The sequence below is a fragment of the Chlorocebus sabaeus genome, chromosome 25, assembly GCF_047675955.1.
Source record: "Chlorocebus sabaeus isolate Y175 chromosome 25, mChlSab1.0.hap1, whole genome shotgun sequence".
In the NCBI taxonomy this organism is placed as follows: Eukaryota; Metazoa; Chordata; class Mammalia; order Primates; family Cercopithecidae; genus Chlorocebus; species Chlorocebus sabaeus.
This window is the reverse complement of record NC_132928.1, coordinates 66,295,204-66,314,044: the sequence shown is the minus strand read 5'-3', so window position 1 is coordinate 66,314,044 and position 18,841 is coordinate 66,295,204. Positions and strand designations below refer to the sequence as shown.

At 36.6% G+C, this 18,841-nt stretch overlaps 1 protein-coding gene across 1 annotated transcript in view; it reads right to left on the bottom strand.

Annotated features, from left to right (window-relative positions):
* Positions 1–1,214: 1,214 nt before the first annotated feature.
* Positions 1,215–18,841, bottom strand: part of RGS5 (regulator of G protein signaling 5) — a 59,443-nt gene continuing 41,816 nt past the window's right edge. Inside the window, exons 4-5 of the mRNA XM_007989722.3 lie at positions 11,438–11,604; positions 1,215–6,416 (exon numbers count right to left, since the gene is read on the bottom strand). Of these exons, the coding sequence (XP_007987913.1) occupies positions 6,255–6,416; positions 11,438–11,604 (329 nt within the window). The 3' untranslated portion in view covers positions 1,215–6,254. The remainder of the gene's footprint in view (positions 6,417–11,437; positions 11,605–18,841) is intronic.

Here is an 18,841-nt window from a genome sequence, read left to right as displayed (position 1 = left end):
TTGCCAGATGAGACTAATTCAAATGCAGAATGCAGTGGAGGCATTGGGAAGCCATCTGAAAAGGTAATGAACTTGGTAAGTGGTTTATGGGCAAAATAATTTTCAAGGTACTACTAATTTAGAAAATGTAAAACTGGTACAATATGCTTTAGAAATCTGATAACTTGGAGAGCTTGGCCTACCTGACTTTGACAGATGGTAGAATGGTTTCCCGCTTGGAGAGTGGTTAATTTAGCCTTTTTTGCTCAAGTTAGAGCCAATAACCCTAAGGTCGTGAGGGATTATATGGGGTTACTTTTGTTTATCAGACCAAACGGGCATCTGAGAGACAGTCAAACTGACCTCTAATCTCTGTTCTGTTCTGCTACTGATTTGCAGAGCGACCTCGAGAATATCACTTCTCTGTAGGGGAAACAAAGAGGTGTTGATGATCTTTGCTCTAATAATAGTTCTTGGTGAAAACTCTTGGAGACTCATTCAAGATAATTAAAATAAAGAGAGAGTAGGTGGTATTGAAATGATTCAGGGGCATTATATCTATATTAAATACAGCTAGGCCTCATGGGACCTGGGAATAAAAATTAAGAAACTTACCAGAGACCAAGACAGACACTCTCTTTAATCTCTCTTTGTCTGTCTGTCTGTCTCTCTCTCTCTCTCCATGGTTTCTCCTTGTACATCTTCTTCTAATGCTTCTTTCTGAATATAAACTTTCCCCTTTTACCCAGTCCCAATCCCACTAGTTGTATGATCCCCTTTTACCCAGTCTCAGTCCCACATTATCTTAACTACCTGAGCACCAAATCTATGGTCATAGAATTAAGCTGCTTACAGTGGCATCTGGATTTCAAATCTTTCAGATCTTTCACCAGGGGAGGAAGAGAAAGGAACTACTATACTCACTGAATATTGCAGGATCCAAGTGATATAATATGTTCAGTCAGTTTCTAACAGTGATGGCAGCTGAGTCCATAAATTATTGTCACCTAAATCCAAGGGAAAGTAGTCAACAGAGTTTATGAAAATGGGGCACTTTGTATTTCCCTGAGTTTTGCATGTCAGGCTGTATTACAGTTATCCTTTATTAGTAAGCATCTTCCCAATTCATCAAGAGCTCACCTGGTGTAAGAAGCATGGTGAAAGCACAAGTCTATCTTAAGGAATAATGTTTCATATAGAAAATACTTGGGAGTCAAGAAGGACTCACATAAGGCTGTTATATAGATATATATTTAATATAATATGTGTGATTGTGGTTACAGATACATATTTGGTGCTTTATTTATCCAGAAGCATGAGTCACATAGTACATAAAGTATTGAATACAAAATTCTAAAGATAAACACAATTGTTCTTGAATTTAAAATGTATGGGATAAATGCTTACAAATGGATTTATAAACCTTTCACTTCTACTTCATTCTCCTGGCTGTGTCTTCTGAAGATGAGTTGCTAGTTGCAACATTAAGAAGATAGCTCCTTCAAATCCTGACACTATATGACACAGAAAGAACTTTTGGCAAATATTTATTCAGATTACTTGTCTCCAGTGGCAAATTTCTCAGCATTTCTCTTTGTTTTGTCTATGCCTTAGCCTGTACATTTTTCTAGAAAGGAAGTTAAATGCTTTTAATGTATTAATTATTACATAATTGAAGTTAGACCCAAATATGTTAAATATTTCCTCTTGCAAAGGGAGAAGAGGAATGGAGAAATAAGGGCAAGGTGGGGAGGAAAAAATACCTCAGGTGAGAGAACAAGTAACCTGCAAGAGGATTATTAAACTGTATATAAATGTTCAAGAGGCTGATTTGTAGTTTCTCTACTAGAAAAATAATAAGATTTATTATTAAACCGTGAGTTGAGAATAATATTCCAAATGTTTGTTGTTGTCGTTGTTGTTGTTGCCTATTACTCTCTGCTGTAAGTTTCCATTCAAAGCCAGGAGTGTTTTCTCAATTGGAAGAGTTGATCTTTTTAGATTCGGGATGGGTAAGTGATGCTGGGAAAGCCTTTCTTTAAATATTAATTGCTCTTGTTTGCCTTAGAATCTATTTGGTGAAAAGTGTGTTTAACATAACAGTAGCTGCTAAATTGTTAACTAAAGAGCCTTGTGCAAAGCAAGTGTTCAATACATCCTTGTCTAATAGAATGAAGAGACTATAAACCAGAGAGGTTTAATAGCAATTGAGCCAGGATAAACCAATATGCACCAAACTTTATGTCCAAAACCTACACAGAGTTGCCTAGTCCTTGCATTTGGATGCTTGGATGTTGGAAATTGCATTTTCCATTCTCTGCTTTCTGGCACATGCAGCCAAATATGGACAGGAGACCCTCAATATTTATTCACTTTTCTGGTCAAGGTTTTCTAGGATGTTAAAATCAAATTTTACATCTAGCTGCATTGCAAGTCAGGAAGTACTTTCCTGCAAATATGGAAGATGACAAAAGCCAGTTTCAACCAAGATGAGCTGCTCTTAAATATTTCCTAGCAAAGGGATTAATTTCATAGGTCTGGGCACTTACTTTTTAACCACTTCCCTTCTCCCCTTCTTCCTTTTCTTCTCATGACCATTCCCTCCTAAACTTGCTAAATTCCCAGGAAAAAGGAGAAATGACCTGCTAGGGGGAACAGTTTCAATAATGAAATCATTTCTCTGAAATATAACTGGCTTTTTCAATGATTCTCGAATTTGTTATTGGATAGGCAGTTTGGTAAACCTAGAAGGGAATGCTTATTAGTTTATCTATTTATTTGTTAATGGCCCAGTTTTTATTGAAATGTTTGCATGTCTGTTACTCTTTAGAAAATAACTAACAGCTCCATCCTATTCAAATGGCTTGTGTACAGAGCACACATCAACCAAATAAAATCCATGGCTTTGTAAAGGATAAAAATAAAAATAATTTCTTTCACCAAGTTCTCCTTGGCACTGAATTCTACTTAAAGCATAATTCATACAGTAGGGAATTGGAGTACATGGGGTATGGAGAGTAGGGCACAAAATGTTTCCATACATTTGACTTTATTGATATGAAAGCAAAGTCACTGAAATGCCTCAGTTAGTTCTGCATTTTAAAAGGTGTATACCTGGAAGAAACAAAAAAAAAAAATGTGTACGTGTGTGCGCGTGTGTGTGTGTGTATGTGTGTGGCGGGGAAGATGGAAGGTTATTCACATGCTTGAAGGCTATTCACACTGCTTTAACAAATAAACATGGAACATACCTCCTAATTAACTGTAGAGTTAATAGTCTGTCTCTTTGTCCTGATGTAATTTAGATCTTAATCTAACCCCAACTCTAAACTATATCAAACCCAGGCAGAAAAACTGAAGTTACAGGCAATTACCTGGGCTAATCTTAGTTTCTTTCTCAACAGTGAGAACCATATTCTCCTATTTCCATTGACCACAATTTGGTTCCACCACCTTTCTACATCCTCAATGCACTCCCAACTGTAGTTACATTTTCACAGGGGAGGAAAACTCCAGCACAACAGTGTTCTTGCATCAAGCTTCATGCTTTCCCAGACATTTATTTACTCAAGGGAACGTGGAGAGGAAGAGGAGGAGGGAGATGGAGTGATAAGTAGATGTTACACATGTTTTTCCTGGAAAGATCACCCCACTTTTTCTAATTTCCCAGAATTTAAAAAATGTATTTTATCTCTATTACCATGAAAATTACTAGTAACAGGATTTTTTTTTCTCTTTTCTAAGTTTCCAAAAACTTTCAAAAGTGTTCAAAGAAATTTTCTAGAACAATTTTAATATGTTGGATTTCTCATTTGGGGCTGGAATGTTTGTATTCTTTTTAATTTTATTACTTCATATATTAGAAGAGTTTCTAATATGTGTATGAATACAATTTTAAATGTAAGATTATATAGATGTAGATACAGATAGATAGATATATGTAGATATATAGAGATAATGTCACAATATCACTATAAGGCATTCCTTCTTCCATTCTTTTTATATCTCCACAGAACTGCTCTCATGGTGCCCTTTCCTGCCCTCTACCTCCCACATTCAGCTTATTAAAAGGTAAAAGCCCTTCTTATTTTCCACTGAAAAGTCTACCCACTTTCATAGGGTGTCCAGTCAATTTGTGAGTACAGTCCATTGGAGTCTTCATAACATCAGCCCTCTAGGTGAGATCTGTAATAGCTAGTTAATTATCTGGGAATTTTCAAACATTTGGATATTTCAAATAATGTGAATAAAATACTTGAATTTTAAATAATTGTTTCTTCAAATGTTTTCGCATTAATGAAAAAATAATGCACCAAGATTTTGGATTTCTAGCTGCATGAGAGAGTAAAGGGTTGGCACTTTATTAACTTGGGGGCAATGTAGACAGATGTTGAAGCTGGTACTGGAAGTGCACTCTGGAAATTTTTGTCTGAGTTTCTCATCAATCCTACAGAATTGCATGCAATGAGAATGTCATGATTGCAGCGTTGATCTGGCCTAGCTCTGGACTGCTTGATGAAGGAGTTTCCTGAAGCGAGCAATACTGGCAAATATGAATGAATTCATACCACTAGCAATTGTTGGCAGAACACCCAGCCACTCTACCCATTTTCAGAATGTGAAATGGCAAGTATTCAGCAGGGCAAATTATCCTTGAAGTCACAAAAATAGGGAAAATCCAACAAGCACGGTCAGTGTTTACCTGAACAATACAGTCTCATAGTTGCTTCACTTAGGAAATAACCAAATAAATGAGCTACAAATATGGGAAACTAAGAGTGTGTGAATGAAAAAGAGCAACAGAAGGAGGAAATACAAGACTAGACATTGTAGTCTTCTACTTAACATTTCAGAATTTTATTAATCCTTTAAAAATCACCCTCTTTCTTTTGAGTTAATATCCTCATCTCGACTACCATCATACATGGTTTAGTTTGATTCCGTTACTAAATTCTGTGAATCATTATTTAAGCAAATCTACTAAATATTAGAAAAAATTCTAGCAAGACTTATAATCATGAAATATAGAATTAAAAGTTTAAACCTACCAAAAGTCCTATGGCCTATCATTTAGCTGTGAATGAGGCATGTCAGGAGTATAAATCTGCACTTTTGACTGTAAGTAAAATTTACTAACGCAGGAAGCAAAACAGTGAGGGAATACTGGGGTTGCTAAAAGATTACTTTTTTTTTTTTTTTTTTTTTGCAAAATGCAGTGTACCTTAAAAGTGTCTCACCTAGAAGGCCTCTACCTGTAGTCACTTTTCTAAAGACAATGTTTTGTTTTGAAGATAAATGTCATTAATCTATGATAATAGCATGATAGGACAATTAGCCATTTTAGACTTGACCATATTTTCTCTTGTTAGTGTATAGCCGTCTTGATATTTAGGTGGGAGACTGCTCCAATGGAGCAACAGTTTCATTTTACATGATTGGATTTAGAAATTTATGAATTTTAAACACATAAGAATTTTAAATAATTTGAAAATGGAAACATTTGACCTATAGTCTAGGAGCATAAATACATTTATAAAATACTTCATTGTTCACCTTAGGTCATTGATTTAAAACAGAATTTGGTAACTATGGGCAGGCGGAGGGGGCCAGTGAGGAAGGTATAAAAGAGAAATCTATATGAATTGTGCTCAGATTGATTTTGTATAAACACAGTATATTCATGGTTGTATCTCTTATTAATAATACCCAGCTAACATGAAAGTGGTGCCAGGGAAGGATCAATATTTTAAATAACATATTTGCTTAAAATATCATACAGTGGCTGCTTCATACAAATCTTATAACCTTTTATTAACCAAGTTCAGAAATAATTAGAGGGGTGATCTCCCTGGATCAGAACTGAAACAAGTGAGATCAAATAAGCTCCTTTGAAATAGGTCTGTCCACACTTATATTCTGTTTTAGACCAATTTAGGTGGAAATCTATTACCTAAACCCACATTCATTGATATCATATTCTTGTCTTATATTTCTTTGCCTTAGGCAGGATTTGTCTGTGATTCTGACTGGGTCTGACTACAAACTGAAGATATCTTAATTAATAACAGGGCAGGAAGAATTGAGTGGGGAAACAAGGCCTTTGGACGGTAGATAAGTATCCAAATCTATGTGGGCAAAAAGAGTAAGCAACATCCCCTGGGATTTTTCCATGTGGGTATCATTGAGCAAAGCTGCTGTGGGAAGATATGTAGATTAATGCAGGGTTATTATGGAGGAAATAACTCACAGGATGATTTCATAGCCTGGCTAGATTACTACTTGATTAATTCCTGATAAAACTCAGAGCGCACAAAGCGAGGCAGAGAATCCTTTTCCATCAGGGCATGGATTCTTTTCTGGGCCATGTCAAAGCTGCTCAGGGAAGGTTCCACCAGGTTCTTCATTGTGATGTCCTTAGTGAAGTGGTCAATATTCACCTGTGGGCCAGGAAACAGGGTCACTACATAAGCCTAGGTTATAGAATTTGACGAGTCACGAAGAAGGAGGTAGAATTTCTTGTCAATAAAACATAAGAGGGGAGGAAAGTCATTAAAAAGTGAGACATGTCACTTCTCACTTTATAGGCAATGGGTTAAGATAGCTGATGTTCCAACAGATGCATCCAAACAGTATTAGACACCCACCAGGTGTCAGACCTCCCATAGAAGCTAACACACACATTACTTATTTAATCCTTGACAACAATCCTGAGAATGATTCTTCCCTTTTATAGAAAAAAATATGTGTATGCAGAAGGTTAAGAGGCTTCCCCAAGATCACAGAACTGATATGTGTATTTGAATCTAGAGAATCAGAACTTGAATCCAGGTATCCTGGGGCCTTTTTCTTTTCTTTTCTTTTCTTTTCTTTTCTTTTCTTTTCTTTTTTTTTCAGATAAGAGTCTAGCTCTGTCACTCAGGCTGGAGTGCAGTGGTGCCATCTTGGCTCACTGCAACCCCTGCCCTCTGGGTTCAACTGATTTTCCTGCCAGAACCTCCCGAGTAGCTGGGATTACAGGCATGTGCCACCACACTGGGTTAATTTTTGTATTTTTGGTAGAGACGGGGTTTTGCCATGTTGGCCAGGCTGGTCTCGAACTTCTGACCTCAGGTGATCTGCCTGCCTCGGCCTCCCAGAGTGCTGGGATTACAGGTGTGAGCCACTGCATCCGGCCCTGGTGCCTAATTTTAAAATTCTAACACAATATTGGGTTTCATATCTAGTGGAGGAATTGAACAGAGAGAAGTAAATTCTCACTGAGGATCCAGGACCATTTTCGTGGCTCCAGAAGAACAAGAAAACTTGTTCTTTCCAAAAACAAACCAGGAAACAGTCATTCTGACAGAATAATAATGAAAACAGCTAAGAGCAATTAACATTTATTGAGTGCTCGGTCTGTGCCAGGCACTTTGCAAGGATGAACTCATTTAATCTTACAACTCTATGAGGTATAATAGATGCTGTCATCTACATTTTACAGTTGAGGAAACAGATGCACAGAAATGTTACATGATTTACTCAAGGTTCATGAATGGTAGAGAGAAGATTCAGAAACCCAGTGATGTGGCTCTAGTAGACTCCAGCACTGGGATGTGCTGTGGCTTACATGTCCTGAGTGCAGGGCCTGTACATTGCAACCATACTAGGGTCTATGTGAATGGTTCCTCTGGAGTTGTGCAAGGTGCAGCCTGTTTGAACTTGGCTAACTATGAGTTTAAAGGAATCTTTACACTCTATGTTGTAAGATTTAATGATTCTTAAGGATTTTGAGTGTAAAAGAGACAGAAATAGAATCCAAATCAGCCTATGGTTGTGAATTGAAACGTTGATAAAGGTTTTGGGTCTCTCCTGGGCTGTTAGAGGTTCTTGGTACTAAATAGAGTTCTTTGGGCTCAGAGAATTATGAAGCAGCTATTAGTTGGAGTTGGAGACAAAATGCATGATTCCCTGAGGAGCCAGGTCAGAACAGACAGCAGGAATGAACTGTTCTTCAAAGTCCAGGATGAAGGGCGTTGAGCTACAGCAAGATTTTCCAGAGGTGAAAGGGGTCAGCGTACTTTATGCAGGCCTGGTGGAAGACCAGACTGTCAGAATTGGGATTAGCGTCAGAGCCGACGAAGTCCAATGTCTGCCTTTAAATGGGAAGACCTCAAAGAGCTCAGATTACATGCCCACAAACAGCTAGTGCGAATTAGAGGTGAGACTGTAACATAGATTTCTCTGTTCTCAGTCTATTACTCTTCCCGCCACACTGAAAGCAATGCTTCTTCCTTCTCTTATATTAAATATATATCTGTATTGAGCTGAGTAAACAGGTTTATTCCAAATGATTGAGATTCTAAAACTTATAAAAGTAGCTCCTAAGCTTATTTTTTAAAGGAGTGATGCATTTTAAACCCTCTAGGACATAGTATCCACCAGCAAATAGCAGCGATTTCTCTTATTATTTTTATGTGCTTAAGCCTTCTTTAATGAGTCATTCTGATACATATTTATCTGTTTAGTTATCCAGAAAAAATATTATTTCATTAATTTGAAATATGGTCAAATGATAATTTGCAGTGTATAAATTATCTACTTATTGACCTCCACATGGCCATTTCTCTTGTTTAAATTTAGTTCCAATTCTTACCATTGTATCTCTCAGTCAGTGTCTTGTATTAAAGACTTGAGGTGAGTATTCAGAGAAACAAAACTCAGATTACTATTTGCCTGGGTAATTAATCTAGGTCTTATATAGGTCAATTTCACCAAAATTAAATAGTAAATATTTACGCCAAAATACAAAATTCAGAGAATTTTTTAAGTAATAAAAGCTATGATTTAACATACTTCAGATGCACATACATATACACAATATGTTTACAGTTAGAAGAACTGAGGATTAGAGAGCTATAGCTAGAGACTTGCCCACATCTAAGAATGTCTGAAGTTGGATATTTTCATGCTTTCATCTCAAAAATATTTCTTGAATGCTTTTCATGTGCTAGGAGTAGGATTCACATTCTCTCTAACGCCCAGCTCAGGATCATTATTCCACATAATTCTGGGATGCCTGTATTTGGGGTCTAATGTATCCTATTGTACCCTTGCATAAGCATAGATCATTTAGAATGAAGGGCGAGGCTGTTTTAATTATAGTCTTGCCACTAGTCACCACAATTTATTTGTAACTCAGCGAGCCATGGTATTATTTATTTTAAAATTATATTTTAGATTAATGTCTCATATTTTCATAATAACCAATAATGTTTTCCCAGAGCTCAGAGTAACTAACAATTATCTGAGTGGGGTTTCTACCATTTGTAGGTATTTCGGCAAATCCTAGAATTCTGTGAAGAGGAAGTCAAGTGATAGGAAGGTAAGTTGGAGAATCCTTTGAAATGGGGAAATGCATGTCCAATTTAATATTAAATTAATCTTCTTGTCAGTATATACAGAGAAATAACATGCTGACAGAAGAAAGGATGGCCCAGCACAAATGATAACAGAAGTAGGATAGAGCTAACATATGTGCTTAGGGTGGAGGTTGAGGAGAAGAAGGGGTGATCTGGAGAGAATTTCAAGATCAATATCCACATCAAAGCTAAATCTAGCTTCTTTCTAGGACCTTTTCATTTTCGTGGCTTTGACCCACAGTACTCTACATTCGCATATTCCTAACCTCCAACCCTGTGTCACGGAGGAGGCACATCTACTAGTACCAAGGTACATAATTTGTCCATCCACTCAAACACATTTAGGGTAACTCATAACTAAAGAAATACATATCTAATGGTGGAACTCCAGGAATCTAGAGCGTCTGCGGTAGAAAAGGGATATTTGGGAGTGTTTTTCTCTCAAACATCTTAAGCAGATTGCTGCCTACTCACAAGGCTTGCCCAGATCACCTCTGTGCCTGACTCCAAACCTTGATGAAACATTCAATTTCCTGACTGGTTGAAAAGAAACAAGTGAAATTAGCGCAACCTGACCAAACTCTGATGAACAGGGCTTGCTGTGGCCATCCTGAATTCCACAATAGGCTTTCAATGTGGTTTTATAAATAACAAAGAAAAAAGCAGATCAACTTCCCCAAAGTTTCTTTGAAATCAACAAAAATCTGGGCTTTAGTAGTCAGTCAGTGGTATATTGGCTTTCAACATCTCTAGCACCGCTTTCTTGTTATATTTTGATTTTCATGAGTAAATGTACCATTGTCCCAACTACAGTGTAAATGGCAAAGTCCAAGTGGGAAAATAAAGGATAAAGAAGAGTAGAGAGGGCAAAAAAGAGAGGTGTTTAAAGGAAAGAATAGGAATGGGAAAAGAAAGAGGAACAAAGAAAAGTTGTAGAAATACTCATTAGGCATTAATGAGTTCAGACACTGAGATACTGGTTGATGTAGTTTGACTTTGTCCCCACCCAAATCTCACCTTAAATCGTAATAATTCCCACATGTCAAGGGCAGGACCAGGTTGCAATAATTGAATCATGGGGGTAGTTTCCCTTACACTGTTCTCGTGATAGTGAGTGAGTTCTCACGAGAGCTGATGGTTTTATAAGGGGCTTTCCCCTTCACTCCACTCTTATCCTCTCTCCTGCCACCCTGTTAAGTGGTGCCTTCTATCTTGATTGTAAGCTTCCTGAGACCTCCCCAGCCATGCAGAACTGTGAGTCAATTAAACCTCTTTCCTTTATAACTTACCAAGTCTTAGGTATTTCTTCACAGCAGTGTGAGAAAGGAATAATACACTGGATGAATATCACGGAATGCTTGGGACCAGAAGTGTTTCAGATCTTGAATTTTTTTGAGATTTTGAAATATTTGCACGTACATAATGAGATATCTTAATATGAGACCTAAGTCTAAACACAAAGTTCATTTATGTGTCATATATACCTATAAATATAATGTGAAGGTAATTTTATGTAATATTTTAAATAACTTTGTGCATGAAAAAAGTTTTGGCTGTATTTTGACTGAGACCTATTGCATGAGGTCAGTGGAATTTTCCACTTGTGACATCATGGTGCTGAAAAAGTTTCAAACTTTGAGGCATTTTGGATTTTGAATTTTCAGATCAGAGATGTTCAACCTGTATAAATTTTTATGCCCACTATTTAATTTAATCCTGACAACATCTCCATAAAGTAGTCTCCATTATTCTTATTTTCACAAAGGAAGAAATGAGACTCAACAACTCATGCAAGATTTCACATTGGTATGATCCCCACTGGAGGTTACATGCTAGTGAGGTGAGACCCATAAAACTAGAAAGCGGTCTGAACAGGATTCATGTTCATATATACTTGACCATATTGCTCTGCCTTTGTACTCAGTGGGTGCTTAATAAGGTGGCTGACTCACAGATAGGACTAGCCTTTGGCTCCCAACGGGAGGTCTGTGTCTCAGATGTAAATCCTTCCTGAGAGCTAATGAGCTGCCCTTAACTGACCCACCTACCCACAGACCAACCTCTTTAGGAGCCTCTGTTTGAATGAATTCTTCATATATTTGCTTTGCCTTCTCAGTCATCTTGGCAGGGGACTTGATCTTCTTGTAATCCTCACAGGCAATCCAGAACTCAAGGTTTTCCTCACTGAATTCAGACTTCAGGAAACTTTTGAAACTGGCAAGTCCATCTAGAAACAAAAAAAAGTCAGTTGGAGAAATGTATTAATTTACTTAACAAATGGCATACCATTCTATATAGCCTAGTCTTACTTAACGTTGTTCTGTCATTTACGTAAGAATCTTACAAATGTTAACTCATTTAATTTTCCTTAAAAACCTAAGAGGCAGGTGCTATCGATATCCCATTCCCTAAATGAGGTCAGAAAGATCAAATGACTTTCCCATAAATAACCAGCTGCTAGTGGCAGAGCCAGAATTCAAACCCAGGGAAGTCTGACTCAAGAGTTCGTGCATTTATCCATTATTCTAAGCTACTTCTCAAGAGGTGCATAATTCAGCTTCTTGGAAAAGAAACTGTCCAATAATGACTGCCTGCTTTCTACTGCACTTGGACTGGGAGAAAAATACAAGGCCAACACAAAGGTTATATCCGCGAGAGAAAGGGAAGGGGCTTACCAATACTATTCTATGCACAAAGTTTTAGCTCATTCATGTCTAGCTTCCTTTACTCCTTCATTCGAATGCAGAAGGAATGAGACAGAGATGGAACATAGACAGCAGAGAACACAGAGCTCAAGCCCTGCTCATCATGCAGAGCTGTATGGAACTCTAGAACTACATAGATTTACCACATTGTCTTTCCAAACAATCAAATGCAATGTCTATTTAAGTGACAAATGTTTACCTATTTACGTATCAAGGAACACTATTAACACTAATGCCATTCTGGATACTTAACAAACTACCAAGGAGAAAATAATACATTTAAAACTTGGCTGGTCTATATAAGTAATGTTAATGTTAAGTATCACTATGAACTACTTACAATTCTTTATTTTCTCTTTGTACAGATGATTTTTGTTTAACTATTATGTTCCAAGCACTATGATAAGTCACCATGATAAGTAAAATAGACATGGTTCCTGTCCTAATGGAGATTATAGATTCTGGAAAAAGTAGAAAGAAAATGAAGAAACAGAAGAAACATTTACACAATGAAAGGAAAACTGTATGAAAGGTAGCAACAGAGTCACAGGAGAGTACTGACTTTATTTTAGGCTAAGGGAAAGCAAGGAAGTAACATTCAATTTGAGACCCAAAGGATGAGTGGGAAAGGGCCAGATGAAGTTACCCCATGTAGTGTACTTACCATGTCCATCAATTATACATCAGGTTTTTTTAACATGTTGAACTTAATATGATTATAGCTATCATGATTCTGTTTCTGGTGTACAATTGCTTATGTAGGATAAACTTTAGTTTATAATTTAAAAACTATATCTATATATAATATATAGATATAGTCCATATAGATAAAGCCTATTATATAAAGATATAGTTTTTAGTTGTAAACTAAAACTATAAGACTAAAATTATAAAATTATAAAACTATGTATATGTAAGGATTCTTAGGCCTGATCCAATATTTTCCTTCTCCTTAATGCTGAATATATATATGTATTATTCAGCATATATTACACACACACACACACATATAAATATATATATATATACACCAAAATTCTAAACAATATATAGCTATAGGGAGAGAATTCATGTTCATTTAATATCTAAGAAAAGTAAAGATTTCAAATGAGAGAGAAAAACTCTAATTTTCCAGAGGCTGTGTCAAAATCACAGACCTACCCTCAGTAACACGTTTCGAATGTCGCTTTGCCCCCCCGGGCAGAAGGTAGGATTATTGTCACCAGTACTTTAGAGTCTAGTTTTCTCTAATTTGCCCCCACCTGGAGACACTTCTGCAATACATTAGTTGTGCTTAGGGATCATATTTACATTCTGAGTTCATTTCCTTTGGCCTAATTTCCATTTATTCTTTTTCCCTATTCTTTTTATAGGCTCTAAATTTGTATTTATTAGTCATTGCCAATACATTGATTTCACACAAGCATAAAATGTAAGCAATGATAAAAACAAAGACACTATATATAGTTTTCCATTTTCAATTTACCTCCTGTATAATTTTACTGTTCTCATACCCTTCACAGTACCCTGAAACCATACCCAATTTTAAAGAAAAGAAATGGCTAGGATGATAATTAACTTGTATTAGGGTCACCATCAATTTCAGGATCCAAACAAGATACTTTGCAATTTGATCCCTTCTTCCTGTACTTACCTTAAATACATTTTCAATCGATTAACAATACAAAATATCTAGGAGCAATGGTAGGTATAAAAAACAATTTTCAACACTTGTGAAAAGAAGGGAAAAGAAAAAAAAAGAAAAAAACCACAATTTTTTTCTAGAAACTTGGCCTTAAGAATTACTTTAAAACCATTTGATAACCTGTTAACTGGATAAAATCAGGTGTATTTTCTCTCTCTTCTAATATTTCCTACTATATTTCCAGCACTATTTGTCTTAACTTAGTGACACGAGAGTTAATGTAAGTGCTAAAAGAAAAATATAAGACTTGTTTCTCTCTCTGTCATGGTAAGATGTCCATTGTTTCTTAAACAAAAGGTGTCAGATAGTCTCTGTTAAAATGAAAACATTCTCAGGCACGTTTTAGCTTACAGGAAATGAAGTCTTACAGGCTCCCACACAATAAGGTCTAAGACGGTGGAGGCAAAAATAATTCCACAGACTAACTCTGTGACAAATTTATTCTCATTAGCCCCATATCCCCACAACCTCTCTCTGAATCACCCATTCTGCATCTTTGGAAAGCGTAGAGACAAAATCTCAGTCCTCCCAAACATTCTTATTTGTGACCCGGGGATGTATGTCGGGATTCCGCAGAAATGTTCACATTTACTGTCTTTCCAGGGAATAAGCTTGCAAAATAACTTTCCTGTGCAGCAAGTCCATTTCCTGGATACTAATTTCATAACTTTCGTTAAATTCCACAATATTCCTTTAACTTTTTTGTTCATGTATGACTCATAAAATAGCTTTACATTGCATTGGTCTGTAAGATGTGTAAAGCTATTCCTTCTCTAAATCTGTGCCTTTTGGGCACTCTCTAGAGGGTCCCTCTAAAGCCACCCCTGAGACACCTTCTCCTCTTTAGCCTCTGGTTGTCTGTCAGTTCCTTCTTCAGCCATTCTCTCTGTTTAGTTCCTATCACCCCTGTGGACATCCTATTGGGTCAGAGTCAAACACAATCTAGGCCGAATGTCTCTATTCTGCAAAGAACACCCATTTCTTCTTTGCCCTACCACCATTCTTCTACCCACTCCAGTAAAGCCTCAGCACACCTCCCTGACAGATCACCACATTCTTCCCTGCTGAGCCTGCACCGAACCTCTCAACCCACCTCTCCAGGCATCCACTATCTAGAAAGCCAATGAAACCCACATGATTATCTGGTCTTAGGGAAACACTCCGGGTTGTAATCTACATTACAATTCCAGAGTTTGCCCTAATGAAAGGTGTCACTTTTGACATCCATGTAAACTAGCAGCCAGCCCTACCTAAGAACAAGATGAAAATACTTATAAAATCCCTTTGAAAATTAAAGGAGCATTAGACAAATCCAAGTCAGTTTGCTATAAAGGAAAAAAAATTAAAAACTAGATTAATGCAAATCTCTTCAACCAGGGGGGATAAAAATGAAGTCATTGATAGTTGATAAGCACCATTTCTAACTTATTGGTTCAAAATTATATTATTGCGATAACTTGAGCAAGTCATCAAATCTCTGAGACTGTTGCATCATCTGTGAAATAGAGATACTAATGCAACCTATCTGATGGGGTTGTGCTAAGAAATAAATGATTCATATAAAGTTCTTACATGGTACCCGACATAATTATCATTATGTAGCTCAATACATGTTGGCGTTCTTTATCGTTATTCATTACAAATTTAAAATTAATATTTTAATTAATTAAAAGCCCAACTCCAATGTTGCCCTCATCTGTGAGGTAGTCTTTACCTACTACCATTGACTTGCTCTTGAGGATTTTTATCATTATGAGAGAAGCAGTCATTTTCTGTTCTTTTGTTGGGATTGTTTGCTTCTATATCTTTTCCATGAGGCTGTTCATTCTTCGAGTTCAAGGTTTGAGTTTCACCTGTTTGCTCCTCTTTTGCATCCCACCTCCCAGTCTAAATCTGCGCACCTAACATTTAATAGAGGTTCCCACAGAAATAAGACACATTCAGGGAAGCATTTCCTTCCAAGTGACAGAGTCAAACAGCACTAACTTTAAAAAAAGTAATTTATGGATTTTGCTGTTATTATAGCATTTTATTTCATGGGCAAGTTGCCTAATCCCCCTTAATCTCAATTTCATTTTCTGAAAACTAGGGATTGTGATGGCACTCAAATCCTAAAATCATTGCAATCATTAAATTAACTAACATATGCAAAGTGCTTAGAACAGTGCTTGGCACATGATGAATAATAAGTGTTAGCTATTGCTTTTATTATTATAATAATTATTTTCAAGGAAATTATGGTTGCCCATGAGGGAGATAATGACAAAAATGAGCCAGAAACGAGAAGGAAGAAAACCAAAGAGAAAGAAGCAAAAGAGTAGTGCAAAGATGGAAACAAAAAGATGTGTCTGCATCCAGGCTCCTTCAATCCCCATGGACAAATAAATCGCAAGGGTGTTTCAGGGAGAGCTCTGACCTTCTGGAACTCCTTGGGAAGGGAGATTCACATAAAAACTTTGCTGCTTTTGGCTTGTTTCATTCTTCTCTGCTCTTAAAAATGGTTATGTGGGGAACTATTAAATGTCACTGTCTTATTTAAACTCCCATGTGCAATCTATTTTTGTGTTTGAAGAACAACACACTGTTTATACGCCCCATGTGCCTATGAAATGAAAACAGATGGTGCCACCTAAAGAATTGAAGGCAAAACATGTAGGAAGTTGATGTACTTTCAGAACACACTCACATATACTGGATGATTAAAATTTACTTTAAAAATGAAGGAAGGTAAGAAGAATCTTGTTAGAAGAGATTGAGTAGCAACTTAACTGTCTTACAATTTTTAGAAGCTTGGTACCAATTAACTTCATTTTCACTCAGTAAAAATTAAGAAAGATGTGAAAATAAGGCATTCTTGGGGAACTATTTAACATGTGAAAGTCAATATCCTACATTAACATCACAATGCCAAATTTCCCTTATAAATTGACAAAGACGCTACTACTCCTCAAGGTTAAATGGTTTAAATTTATCAAATCAAACATGCAAAAACAGATTGTGAAGTGGTTTGTCTTTATTTGTTTTTATAGCAACAGGGTCTCTCTCTGTGGCCCAGGCTGGAGTACAGTGGTATGATCCTGGGCTCAAGCCATCTTCCGGTCTCACACCTGGCTAATTTTCTTTTCTTTTCATTTCTTTCCTTTTCTTTTCTTCTATTCTTTTCTTTTCCTTTCTTTCCTTTTTGAGATGGGGTCTTTTCATGTTGCCCAAACTGGTCTCAAACTCCTGGCTTCAAGCAATCCTCCTGCTGCAGCCTTCCAAAGTGCTGGGATTACAGGTATGAGCCACTGCACTTGGCCCCAATTGTGAAGTTTTAGATACATATATGTCCCAGATGTATCTTTCTTCATTACCTGTTTTGCATCAGCCACAGCTAATGTTGGGTAATTTCTGATTATAGACTACTAGTTTTTGTGGATTCAAATAAGAACTTCCCATAAGAACTGATTTGTCGGTTTGGCTTACAGTTATTCATGATATTCTATAGCTGGTGCCTGGGAAAATAGGTCAAATATTGTCTCTTCAGGTCAGTGATGTTGGAGTAGAATTATCTGGGCATGCCTGGCATTCCACTGGTTCCTCTCTAGGAACAGCTAGACAGAGAGAAGCAAAGGGCAAAGACAGCATGGCAAGAAAGACACAGAAAAAGACAAGTCATTGGGAGAAGCAGAGACAGATAAAGAAGAAGAGAGCAATAGAGTGACGATAAGAGTAGAGAACTAGAGAGGGGAGAGACTGTCTAACTTACTGACGGCTTCGCTTCCCAGAGGGCATGGCTTGCCTTTGTTTCTGTGAGATCTCCATACCATAACACTTATTTTTTAGTTGGGCTACTTTGAATGGATTAGTGTCCCTTTTAAGGAAAGCATTGATTAGAATACTTATAAATGCTTTCCTATTTGTTGCTTTAGGGAAATTAATTGCCCAGGTCTTAAAAATATTAATTACTTAAGAAAATAATTATGTGGAACTTATATATAAACACACAGGCAAACACACACAAGAATACATACACATACATACTACATACACATATATACACATATATAATTTTAAAATGCATATAGAAATTAAATGAAATATTGTTACATATATATACACACACACACACACATACATGTGTATACACACACACATACCTGAACACACACAGGTGTATGTATATTTTCCCCTCTGAGAAGTAGAAAATATTACTGTGAGGCTCTCGGGCCTCAATCTCATACCATGGTAACCATCTGTTTGCAAGCTGAAAATCTTCAGTCCTTCAACAAACACTAACTGCCTCTAGCTTAACTCTCTTTAACTCTGTCTAACCCTAGCTGTCTTATTCCAGTAGCTCTCTGTCTCCTAAAAGCCTGAAATATGTAGACATGTGGCCCTAAGGTTTTAGTGTGACTGAAAAGGATTGCATACGGGCACATAAATATTTATTATTCTCCTTAATGGTTTTGAAAACATGAAAATAGTTCTGCTAACTCTCAGGTTTTTTGACAATAGCAATAAATACCTGTGCTCAGAGTACTAGTATTCATAATTTATCAATAGGTCAACTGCCAATCTGCTATTGTCCCAGAAACCACTGGGGCAAGATAATAAGTCCATTAATAAACATAAATATTATTCTGCTAGTTGACCTCATGGAATTTCTAGGTCCAAGAAGCAAAATGAATTAGTTCATTCACTTATTCACTACATAAATATTCACCAAACCTCTTATATGTGTCAGGGCAGGGTACTTTGTTCAGCATAAGAAAAAAAGAGAGAGAATCAGAAATGAATAAGCAGAGAAAGTTCCAAATTAGAGACTGTGGTGTTCTGTCTCCAATAATAAAAGATTAATTATATTGCAGGTAAGCAGAAAATCTTATGACACCAAAAGCAAGACATAAGGAATGTTCATATACAATTCAACATATATTCTTTGTCATCTATTCTGTGCCCATTAATCATAATGGTCTTATGAAAAATATTTTGTAAATCCTTATTTTTGCAAAGCATGTAACAAAGTTCTATATTCCATTCTTGTTATAAAGATGGAGAAATATAGGTGGGGT